At 42.7% G+C, this 12,534-nt stretch overlaps 2 protein-coding genes across 2 annotated transcripts; one reads left to right on the plus strand and one right to left on the minus strand.

The window, feature by feature from the left end:
- Positions 1-5,281: 5,281 nt before the first annotated feature.
- On the minus strand, positions 5,282-5,771 carry LOC120456518. The gene is made up of 2 exons (XM_039643386.1): positions 5,530-5,771; positions 5,282-5,462 (listed from the first exon to the last, which is right to left on the minus strand). Exons 1-2 carry the CDS (start codon positions 5,649-5,651, stop codon positions 5,282-5,284), a joined length of 303 nt encoding a protein of 100 aa, XP_039499320.1. The 5' UTR covers positions 5,652-5,771.
- A 1,787-nt stretch (positions 5,772-7,558) lies between these two features.
- Positions 7,559-8,720, plus strand: LOC120455954 (transcription elongation factor S-II). Its single transcript, XM_039642497.1, has 2 exons — positions 7,559-7,680; positions 7,737-8,720. The coding sequence occupies exon 2, from the start codon at positions 7,844-7,846 to the stop codon at positions 8,330-8,332; it is 489 nt and encodes a 162-aa protein (XP_039498431.1). The 5' UTR covers positions 7,559-7,680; positions 7,737-7,843; the 3' UTR covers positions 8,333-8,720.
- The last annotated feature ends 3,814 nt before the right edge of the window (positions 8,721-12,534 follow it).

Below are 12,534 nucleotides of genomic sequence, written 5' to 3' on the forward strand. Positions count from 1 at the left end.
TGGTCAAACTTGTATTTAAAAATCTATCATTCTAATGCATAATTGCACAAAGTAATTTAACATAAAAATGAGATATCTGCAATTAGCTTAAGTATGTAATAACTGATATTTACAAAATTCAATTAAACAATAATGTTTTTGGATGCTTTGAGAAGGATGCTTTTAACACATAATTGCATTGGAAACCATTAAAACATTTCTTGCTGTGTGACGATGATGATGAGACTGGGAATGGGAATGCGAACGAGGAATGGGCATGACGTTGCTATGGATGTGGATGTGGATGTGGACGAGGATGCAGACAAAGACGTGGACGAAGAGGACGCTAGATACTAGATGCTAGATGCGAATCGAGGTGATGATGGCGATGAGTCAAGCCACGGCGGCGGCAATAGATAGTCACGGCCTGAGTACGAAATCCGCAGATAATTAAGACAATGCCACAATGGCCGGCCAGACGGCACAGTGAGCAGTGAGCAGTGGGAATCTCAGCCAGCAACCGAACAACATCGACCACCGACCACCGACCGCCGGTCGCAGATATATCGTCGAGATAACAGGGCTAAAAATCAAAAAAAAAAAAAATAAATTAAAATTTTAAGCAAAAAACAAAACAATGCCGAGCCAAAACCAAAACTAGAAAACTAGAAAAACGGGGACGGGACGGGAAGGTGGAGTAGGAGGGGGAGGATGGCCCAATCAGTGAAATCAGTGTGCGCAGACAGCGCAAATTGTTGGCCAATTATTTATGTATTTTAAATACTAGTTCGCTAATCGGGCATACGCGGCGTATGCGCAACATTCGTGTGCGACATGGCGTATACGCAACGTGGACGGTTGGTTAGCTTAAGCCGCCGTAAGGAAAACCCAATTGTAGGATTACTAAAAATCCCCCTTTCGGTTAGGTGATTTCTGGTTGAAACAAGTTCTGTGTGTTTGCCAAATATTCGATTTACGTAGTTTCCCCAAAAACTTTTAACCAAATCTGACACACGATTTTGAAAGACAAAAAAAAAAAAAAGACTTTCTAAACTGTGCAGAATTCTTGCTCTGCTCCCAATTAAATATCAAAGAACTTATTGCAATATTTAAGAAAAATAAAACATGACTATGTTTATATGAGCAAGAGGCCGAGTGTGGAAATTATATGCAAATCTTTTTAAAATCATCATAAGATTTATGTGGCCATTCTCATGCTTGACTCACATGCGTTATTAATTTCTAGCACATAATCTTCAGCTTAACGCAAATAATTTGCGAATTATTTTGGACCTTTGCTAATGGGATTCTTTGGCCGTGATTAGTCAGGGAAATGCTTTCGCCGCAACCCCTCTGGACTTGAATGCTACCCTGCAGTACTCCACGGAAATCAACGAGAGAATAAATTAAAGAGCAATTATTCTTTGTCTAAGCCCATCACTTTGCTATATTAGTAGATATAATCCTTGAAGGCAATTCATATAATTTTTCCCTAAAAAAATTGAAGTAGTATCGAAAATATGCCCGATATGCCCCATTTCAAATACGATTCTTTTAAGAGTGCCCCGTTTTTTGCGGAATGACTGGCTGGCAAATGCAAATTTGTTTTCTGTCAATGGAGCGTGGAACGTGCGAGGGTCGATGTCGATGTCGTTGTCGATGTCGGTGGTTGTTATATGCCATATAGCATATATACTATATGCCACACACATATGTGCTATATGCGCTACATGTGCTATATGTGGTGCTCAGTGCTCAGTGGTTGCTGCTTGGTGGTTGGTGGTTGATGGCTGATGGTTGGCACGGTGCTGGGGCTTTGATTTTGCCATTGCTTTTGATTTTTTAGCTATTTGGCTGTTAAATGTTAAATGTGGCTTTGCTTTTTGGCCACCTTCGCGTCATTTCGCTGGCCACGTCCCAAAATGTCTCGTCGTCAGCATGGAAATGGGAATGGAATTGGTATTGGAAATGGAAATGGAAACATGGAGGCATTAGGGGCACGGAATCGCAGGGATCGTGACGAGGTCTGCGATTCAATGGCAGCAAATCATTTGCATTTCAATTCCTCTTGTTCGCCACTCTAAAGTGTTTATCTCATTCCATCTAACGTAACTGCTTCAATATTAAACCTAAAATAAATAAATATATAATAAAGTTAAATTAAAGTTAAGTACGAAATGAAATGGCATTGGCATATACAATTATTACACATATGGAAATATTTGATAAAAGAAAATAGTGAGCATTGATTTGAAACAAACTATTTTAGTTAGGTTTCATTTTTGAGTTTGAATTATTTACGCATTGTATTAGTCACATATTTAGTTAGGTGCCGAGTTATCTGCACTGGACACCCTGCTCCTCCTCCGCAGAAGACTCTATTGATCGCCAGCTCATCCGTTGTCACTCGGTGCGTGCTCACTGTACCGGTCACGTACGTGCGTTCGAATGGGTGGGCGTACCTAGGTGCGATCGCGCTGCAGGGTGTTGCCTGTGGCCAAAGCGTGACACAACAAGGAGGATCTCGGGATGTGGGCACTGAGTTCTAAGATCTGCGTTCTGGGATCTGGAGGTGTGGGAAAAGAAGAGGGACAGGGAGCAGGAGAAGGAACCGCAGTGGCCAGATGTTGGTGGGAAAGTGCGAATATAATTGATGGATGGCACAAATCGGATTTCGTTTTCAATCGAAACGAACTCAATTCAATTCAATGCGATGCGTGGCAAACTGGAAACGGAAGTGGCAAGTCACGTCCATTGGCGAATGATTCGGATTCGGAATAGGAATTAAAATTGGAATTGGTATTGAGTACGAGATCGAGATCGATATCTCGGTCGGGGACTTTGCGACAGGGATCTGGAACCAGTCTTGCTGACTTGCAACTTGTCTTGCTTTTGTTGCCACTTTTGCTTTTGCTTTTGCTTTTGCTTTCCCCAACTCCAGTTGCACCTGGAAAAATCGCAGAAAATAATGTAAAATATGGCTAGATTTATAATAACTAGTTACATGACTTGGAATGGAATATGAATACTTCATTTTAATAATACTTCAATTTTAATAATTTAAGTGTATTTTTAGCTGGCAAATTGTCACTACCACTTTCTCGCTGTGCACGTGGAACTCCTCCAACACGACTGGTACAAGATTATTGACATGCCAACATGCTGATGTGCTGCTGATCTGCTTCCAGTTTGCTGTTCCTTTGTTGCCGCAGTTGCTCCTTTTTTCCAGCACTTTTCCTCCGCTTTTCCGCCACCGCCGCCCATGTGAAATTGCATAGTGAGTGAGCAGCAAAGCGGTTTGACTAGCTCCGGCTATCAACTTGTTGCATCTGAGTGCACAAAACACCATGGCACTCCATGCCACTCCATGCCACACCACCCATCCACCCATCCACCCAACCAGCCATCCATCCATCCACCAGCGATTCACTAGCGATTCCACCAGCGATCCACCAAGTCAGCTAGCCAGCTAGCCAGCGATCCATGGATCCACGGATCCCTCTGGGTTGCCAAGCACGTTGTTGGCTATTAGAAAGGCATGTGAAATGTTCCCTAATTGTTGGAATTTTAATACATCCAACAACATGCACTCCACTTCCACTTTGCGAGTGCCCCCTGCTTCTTCTTCTTCTGTGCCTCCTGCTTGTCTGCCACCGCACAGTGAGGGGAGGGGCAATTTGTGTGCGGGGGGAGAGGGGGGGGGGGAGATGGAGCTGAAGAACCCCCCCTTTTTCCAGGCCGACGATCATGTCACTGCGATTAACTGGGCCTTAACCGAATCGATTCACCCCGGTAATCGGCCCTAAGTACTCTATTAGCGAATGCCGCGCTAATTGACACTCGAAACTCCAACAAAAAAAAAAAACGCAGCTAAACCAAAAAAAAAAAGAAATGTACAAAATATATAAATAAATGAGGTACACACGAAATAATGAAATACAAAAAGCAAACAGTCAAATAAGACACACAACTCAAGAACAAACAGAACTGAAAATGTGTTAAGACATTGATGGTCGATGATAAAGGCAGATAAACAGCGAGATACCTTTTAAGTATTTTATACTCAGTTACTTCATAACTTCAGAAGTAACTATCTGTACATAAAGATATGCGTATATAAGATATACATATATGTATACTATAACTGGGGGGAAATAAAAAGACAAAGTGGAGCGAGACGAGGTCAGCGAATTGCAACACGAATCAGATAAAGTTGTTCTGGCCACTATCAGCTGTAATGAGGATGATTACGTTGATCGGATGGCCTGAGTGGGCCAGATAAAATGGCCAAAAGTCAGCTGATAAGATCTGGCCCGAAACGAAGACGATACTAAAGCGAAGTCGCAAGGTGCGTATCGTAACTGTAGCGCTTTTATTGTGACATTTGTCATGAAAAAGTATTTATTCAAACTGTACAAAGTTTCAGTTGATAGTTACTTTTTTTTTGGATTTTTGATCACTGTTAATTATGCATTATATAATTCTAATTTTCGTATTTGGCGTTATTTTCAAGCAACAATAACAATCAACAGCCCACAAAGCGTTTAGCAAAACAAAACTGGGTATTGATTTGATTTATGGTAATGATTTAATTAACTCATTAATCAGCTGCGTACGTTATTTATTTATTTTAGCTTGTCGCCATCGATAAAATAATCGCTATACAAACAAATGTAGTTGGTAGTAATGAAATTATGTCATTGCATTGAGGGTGTGTATTTTTTGTTTTTAAATATTAGATTAGATAAATGCAGCCATTGAGTGTGGGAAGGTTTTCATTGCTACATTCAAATTATTTATAGATTTTCTTATTGCCGCAAAACAATCAATAAAATGGCTGTCATAAAAGCCAAAAAAATATAAAAAGGTAAGGTTGAAAACTTAATATTTTGAGAAAAGGCAAAGGCAAAGGAAGTTCGGAAATGAGCTTATAAAATGGCAAGCACTGTATTTCCATGTACGAGTATTTCAGAAATGGGCATGATTTCGCTGGCGTGCGTATCAAAATATAACCATAATAAAAATTGTTATAATGATGCATCATAAATCGCGCTCGATTGCCCACGGCAGCGGCTTCGCCAAATGGGTATCGTCTGATCCTCCCCAGAATTTCAGCGGCGGGTGGATGTTCATGTTCATATGGATGTGGATGTGGATGTGGACCTACCTGAACAGCTTGTGATAATTTAGTATGCCTACACACGCCGCCGCAGACTTTTGCGAGCCACTGTCAATTCAGTGTAAATTTCAACTATTAAATGCCAATTTATGGGGCATAGCTTATAATTTTTTATTATCGCTTTTATAACACCTTCCCCGCCACGGTGGGCGTGGCCGCGCCGCATTTAACAGGGCTTAACCCGGCTATGACCAGCTTCAGCTCCAGCTCCATCTCCATAATCCATGTTCCCTGTTCCATGTGGCTAGCCTTCCAAGCCTCCGATCCACAGATCCTGAGGCCAGAGGCCCTTTGCCGCAGCGATCTGTGGCGTGAGAAGAGATTGAAAGAAGGAATTCGCAGATAAATCACACTAAATCATTTCACTCGACCGCCAGTTGCATTGTGGAGTGCTCGGCGCATGCGCGCATGCTGCAATGCATCCACTGGATGTGGATGTGGATGTGGCTGTCGATCGGCGGCCAGAGGAGCTGCGAACACCAGACAGACACATGGTCAGACAGTCAGAGTAACAAAGGCCCCTGCAAAACAAGACAACCAGGAACTCTGAAGATGCGACGTGCCAACTTCCGAATACCCAGTTGAGTTGAGGTATTATGTGTGCTACATATATTATATCATGTATCTTAAAGAGCCTACTTCGACTGCTGAATCTAAATAGTATTTTTTAAGCATTTTTATTATAAAAATAGGAAAATATTCCTGCAGATGTGGTACATATATTAGTATATGTTTGTTTATATTTATTTATTTCATGCCCATCGACTGTCAAATTGATACGGAAATCGCATATAGCCTGTTTATGAAGCGGCAACCAAAACTGCATATACAGTCCAGCAACAACAATTACAACAACAACAGCAACAACAACAATAATAACAACAATAAGAACAACAACAACAGTAACAACAACGATGACGACGAAGAAAAAAAAAGGTAAAGTTCGCTGCCATCGGCGGATTGCGCATTTTGAACGCCGGCGCGTACTAATCACTCGCATTGTTACACGATCACGCCGTGGCATCACGTAGCCAAGGTGAAAGAAGGCCACGCCGGGGGCGTAGCGGGCGGGGGGCGTGGCAATGGGCAATGGGCAGTGGGCAGTGGCTTCGGCGGGAGACAAGTAGGCAGCGAATGTAACTGCACTCCGCCGATGGGAAACGTCCATCCAGCCATCGATTCATCCATCCATCCATCTATCCATCCATCCATCCATCTATCCATCCATCCAGCCATCTATTCATCCATTCGTCCATCTATTCATCCATTCGTCCATCCATCCATTCGTCCGTCTGTCCATGGAGCAACTGCAGCAATTGGACTTTAGTAACTTGCAAAATGCAAATTGATCGTGGTAAATTAGTGGGAAATTGCTGCATAATTCGATTCAACTATTTAAGTGGTAATTTTTTAGTTATATTCAGGCATAATCAATTATTAATAATAATAAAGAAATAGTATCTCTGATCATTTGCTAAATCTTCCACACACTCTGTACATTTTCCCGAATCTGGAGAAAATGATTTGTTTTGGCCACAAAGGTTCAAGCTTTTCCCAGCTGTTTACCAAGCCAAATGCCTTGTTGGCCGAAAGGCGAAAAGCGAAAGACAAAAGGCCGCCAAGGTCAATATTCGGCCATGAACCAATTCCCCAGACCATTGATAGATACATTTGTATCTTGTATCTCTGTATCTTTGTATCTTTGTATTTGGGTAGCTTCGAATCGGTGGCGGCTGTTTACATTTCGCTGAGGTCGTCAAGTTTAACAGTTGAAGGTCGGCGGAGGCGTTTTAAAACGCTAGAAAAACGCGCACGCACTGTGGAACGAATGCGAATGGAAGTGGAAGTGGGGGTGTGAGTGGGTGGGTGGCTGGGTGGGTTTTGGTTGCTTGTTTAAGTACATTAGCAGATTTATATCCGGCAACAATAAAAAGAACAAGGCGACAACAACAACAACAGCAACAACAACGACTCGCTAAAGAGCTAATGACATGGATAATGATTTCGATTTTGTTTTCAATTTGGCTGGCAATTTCGTTTGGCTCTTTTTTCCTGCCTCGTCGCTGTTGTATGGCTTTTCAATATTTCAATACCTCCATCTACCATTTTCCATTTTCCATTTTCAATTTTGCAATTTTCCTTTTTTTTTTTATTATTCATTTCCCTTTGGTTTTTGGTGTTTCTGCGGGATTCGTGCGTCAATAATTAGATCATCTCCGCGCTGTTTGTTGTAGACGATTAGCGAAATCAAATGGCATCGGCGCACAAAGAAAGCAGAACGACAAACACAAACACAAACCTATAGACCAAATGGGAAAAATCATTTCGATTTTCATTTCCATTTGTGTTTGCTTTTCCGCTCAGTGTCGATTTTAGCACCTTTCTTTTTTTTTTTGGGCGTAATGGAATAGCGATCTATTATGGATCTAAAATTTACGTACAAGTAAATACACAAATTATACTAAGTTAACAACAACTCAATGGCTAACAAGTAATGTAAAACATTGTGTAATAATATAGAAGTAATAAATGAAATATTTCCACATTATGTCGACTTCTAACATCGTTTTCCTCGCAGTGCCTGTCACCTCTGACGTCTCCCATTCAAAGCACAAATTTTCATAGCAATAGAATTGTGTTTTCTTCAACTAAAGCAACTCAGTTGTTCCAGACTCCTTCCTAGCCATGGCCTTTGAAGTGCGCATCAAGTGCCGCGAGATGTTGGCAGCAGCCCTGCAAGCGGGCGATTTGCCGAAAGGATGCGGCGATCCGGAGGACATGGCCGCCCAGCTGGAGGAGGCCATTTACGTGGAGCTGAAGTGCTGCCAGGTGAAGTACAAGAATCGCATACGTTCGCGACTGGCCAACTTGCGGGATCCAAAGAATCCGGGATTGCGCGAGAAGTTCTTGCTCGGGCTGATAGGCGTGGAGAAGATGGCGAGGATGACGCCCGAGGAGATGGCCAACGATGATCTGAAGCAGATGCGCCAGAAGTTCGTCCAGGACTCGATCAACAAGGCGCAGATGGCCAAGTTCCAGGGCACCAAGACGGATCTCTTCAAGTGCGATCGCTGCCACAAGCGCAACTGCATCCAACTGCACACCCGTGATGGCGACGAGCCCATGGTCACCTTCGTCATGTGCGACGAGTGCGGCAACCGCTGGAAGAACTAGTCATCCTTAGAAGATTCAGTGCTCTGGTTACCAACTCATCGCTGAAACACTGATCTTCCACTTCCACAGATCTTCCACTTCCACAGATCTTCTACTTCCACTGATCGTCCACTTCCACTGATCTTCCACTTCCACTGATCTTCCTTAATGCACCTGATACTTTTACAAAATATACGCCTTTTGCAAATACATACCTCTAAATGCTAGAGGGTATCAATGAGTCCATCAAGTGGCCATCACAACGATGCTCCTTTGTTCGCCAGCAAGAAAGCAAATCGCTGTTTTATAAACATTCAACAATATACTATGGAATATATACTATGTATGCATGTATAAAAAACGAGCAGCGTTGATTTAATGAAATTTTCGACTATTAGTTAGCACTTTACACTTTAATGAATCATTCACTGGGATGATCTCGGAGTGGGTGGTATCTGATGGTATCTGATGGTATAGGATGGTATCTGATGGGATCGGATTGGATGTAGCGTGGGTCGTTCCCGAGTGCAGACAAATGATGGAGGTTAGAGCATTTGCTTTATGGCCACTTTAATGGCATCGACTCGGATTGGCAATGGCAAAAGTAATAATTATGCATATGGTAATGGGATTGGGATTCAGGTTCGGATTGAGAACTGGGATGATAGCTGGACTCTTGATGGGAATGATGGAAATGATTGCTCCACAGAGACGGGCAAGTTAATTAATATCCGCCGTCGTAAACGAGGCAATGAATGCAAAAGCGGATCAAGTAAATCGCATTAATTGGCCATTTGGCCAAAAAAAAAAAAAACCATTAAACAGAAAAAAAAGCGAATAAACAAAGTGGAAATGCGCCTTTCCCAGGCTTCCTTTCCGTTTCTTTTTGGCGTTTTTATGTTCGTCTGGCGCCGATCATCATCATTTTCCCCCAAACAAAATCGCTTATTTGTTTTCGGATTTCTATTACTTTTTTCCTCTCTTTTTTTTTTTTGTTTTTGGTTGTTTGGTTGTTTGGTTGTTTGGTTTTTGTGATTTTAGCCACCGGTTCGAAATGTCGCTCGAAAAATTGACGACCCTGAAGGCGCCGGCGCCAGCGACAAGTGCGATCGCCGCAGAAAGGTGGTAGCGGAAAATGGGGAAAATCGGGAAAATTCCGCTGGGGATTTGGAGGGGGGACGGGGGGTTCAGATTGGCATGCAGACGAGCGGTGCTTTCAAGTGCCATATTTGATGTATAATGTTGGATTATATGGCCAAACGACGAAATGGATTTTGGCTTTAAGGCATTAGCAGTCGAGCACCAAAATGAATGACTGACATCGAAATGGACATCGACTTGGACATGGAAATGGACATGAATATGGCTATGGAAATGGATAGGGAAATGGACTTGGACTTGGACTTGGATTTGGGATTGGCCATAAATAAAATATAGCAAATCAGTTCAAAGAGTCGCAAGTGCTGTATAAAATCAGATAGTAAAACTGAGGGAATTGCGCAGATCAAGCGAACAAGTTGCTTGTGTTTGGCATTATGTCGCAGATCTGGGGATCAGCCAAGTGAGCAGATCCAGGTAAGAGTATATAGGGTGCTATATAGTAAACAACGAACATTGCAATCAATATAGATCCATGTGTGCATTGGTGTTTTAAAAATAATAAGTAAGTAAGTCTGAATTAAACGAACTAAAATTAAAACTTTAACCATTGATTTAGGTACTTCAAACTCCGAATTAGATATATTTTAGATTATATTTATATTATACTATAGCACTACTAGTTCCATACTTAGTTCCAAACTAAGATATCATGCTTATCATAATAAGATATATAAGATTTTATAATGCTTATTATTAGATAACTAAAACAAACGTATTATTAACTTTTAATTTATAAAAGGCTTATCATGAAGGATTTCCCATTGATTATATTACGTTTTATGTCCATTTTGAACCTGTGGCATCATTTTAATTGAGCCATCATTTAATCGAACGACTGCGACATCAGTTGGCCATAAAGGATTTACTATTGATTGTTAAATGTTTATGACTGACCTGTGTGGAAGCTCAGCATCGTCAGGATCGCCATGCTCGTGAGGATCGTTGAGTTCAGAGGAACAGGTAGGATGTTCCAGCGGAAATTCCCACCATATAGTACACGTACGTAGACGGAGTGCGAAAACAGATGCAGCCTCATAAAAGGGGCGCAGATAAGGTCGCGGTTGCGTGGGAAAAGCCCATCCGACCAGGACGAAGCAGTGCGGTTGGCGCATCATCATCCTACCTGCATAGATGGCCATAGCCATGGGCATATCCTTGTGCAAGGATAAGGAGCTGGGATCATAAAACGCTGTCGCTTTTGTTTATGCTGCTTATTTAAATTGGCTTCTTGGCGGGCGTTGCGACCTGGTCTGTGTCTAGTCCCAATCCCAATCTCAATCCCAATCCCAATTCCAATCCACGTCCCACATCCATGCAGTCTACCTGTCCTGGGAATTTCCGATCGGTGCAACACATATGGCCACGGATGCGTGAGAGTGCTCCGTGCGATTCTAGATCATCACAATCGGGTTATTGTGTGCCGCATTCGATTTGTGCTCTACGGTTTTTAGGAAACCCTGCGCTCGGGTTTTTCCCACATCGTGCGTCATCTGGTGGCACAGGACGCACTTGCCCCTGCCAGTTGGTCCTTGCACCCTAGCAGCCCAGCAGCCTTGCGTCCAGGATTACGACACCTTGACACCTTCTGTGGAACTGCTGAATCGGAGAACCACGACGACCTCTCAACCTACTCCTCATCCTACACCTCCTCCTCCATTCCACTCCTCGCCATTGATTGATTTGCCCGCGTGTGTTTGCATACTTGATGAATTGTGGCAATGATTGGGAGCTACACTCGGCGAAACTCTAGGGCGCTGCAAGCAAAAGACTTAATTAGAATTCGATAGATATAGTATATAATCTGCTGCCATATTACAAACAGAAAGTAATATATATAGAGGAAATATAATGAAATATAGAGTATATAATGAAACTATTAGATATTTAGCTAAAATCTCTTCTTTTTTTTTTGCATTTTAAAGCTGTGTATGTTTTTCTTTAAGTGTACTTGTTTGACGACGCTGCATGCGCTTTTTTATGGTTTTGATTTTGATTTATTTGTGGCCCGATTGTCAATCGGACGGTGATGATGATTAATTGCGACGGTGAATGCCAATTGTCGCCATTGGCTGCGATCTCCGTCCAAGACCTCAGCACCCATCCACCCCCCCCAATCCCCAATTCCCCTTCCCCAATTCCCCATCACCGGTTTCCATTTCCAGCCATTTATTTATTTGTGGGCGCGTGCTGGGGACACCGATCCGAGAACAGGCCACACCCGCATTTGCATCAACAAATTAGCCCGCTGAGACATGTAAATCACGTGTGGCCACGCCCCGCGACGCCCAACCCCCTTCCAGCCCCTGCACGCCCCCCAAACACCCAGCGAATATGAGCTCTTGGAATTCCTTTCGATCTCCGGAATGTGGACCACCCCGTTGACCTGGCAAACTTGGACTCCCAGAGTCCTGAAAAGTATTCACATTCTATTCATGCGAAAAGGGGAAGAGTATCCATATTCTATTCAACCGAAAAAGGGAAGAGTATTCACATTCTATTCAACCGAAAAAGGGAAGGGTATTCATATTCTATTCATGCGAAAAGGGGAAAAGTATTCACATTCTATTCAACCGAAAAAGGAGCAGTATTCACATTCTATTCAACCGAAGCGGGCAAGAGTATTCACATTATATTCATACGTAAAGGGGAAGAGTATTCACATTCTATTCATACGTCAAGGGGAAAAGTATTCACATTCTATTCAACCAAAGGAGGAGGTGGGAATACAAAATTCTTTAGTTCAAATGAGGCGACAATTGCCTCGGAGGTCTGCTAATTGATGGAGCAGCACTAGAACCTGAAATAAACGATCTGAAGATCCGAGATCCACGCGGAAACCAATAGATCGCCGTGCTTAGGAATGCCCATTTAATGCATCTACCTTGCCGGAAGTCTTGCACTCAGTGATCTCATCGAGAAAAGGAACGATCGCTGCATAAGTCAAGTGGCCACGCCATTGGGGATCGTGGGTATCCATGGTGATCCATGGGTTGGGGGCCTCGTCATTTTCCCTGATTGACAAACGATCGTGGCGATTAATGTGCGAATGGGTATCGATACAT

Source organism: Drosophila santomea, chromosome X, assembly GCF_016746245.2.
Source record: "Drosophila santomea strain STO CAGO 1482 chromosome X, Prin_Dsan_1.1, whole genome shotgun sequence".
Classification (NCBI taxonomy): domain Eukaryota; kingdom Metazoa; phylum Arthropoda; class Insecta; order Diptera; family Drosophilidae; genus Drosophila; species Drosophila santomea.

What these genes read in the sequence shown, in the direction of transcription:
- LOC120456518 (XM_039643386.1), bottom strand. Translation starts at nt 5,651, where the DNA reads ATGTGTCTGTCTGGTGTTCGCAGCTCCTCTGGCCGCCGATCGACAGCC. An exon ending in ACTCCACAATGCAACTGGCG is followed by an intron (nt 5,463 to 5,529) that starts GTCGAGTGAAAT and finishes CTCACGCCACAG; the next exon opens with ATCGCTGCGGCAAAGGGCCT.
- LOC120455954 (XM_039642497.1), top strand. Translation starts at nt 7,844, where the DNA reads ATGGCCTTTGAAGTGCGCATCAAGTGCCGCGAGATGTTGGCAGCAGCC.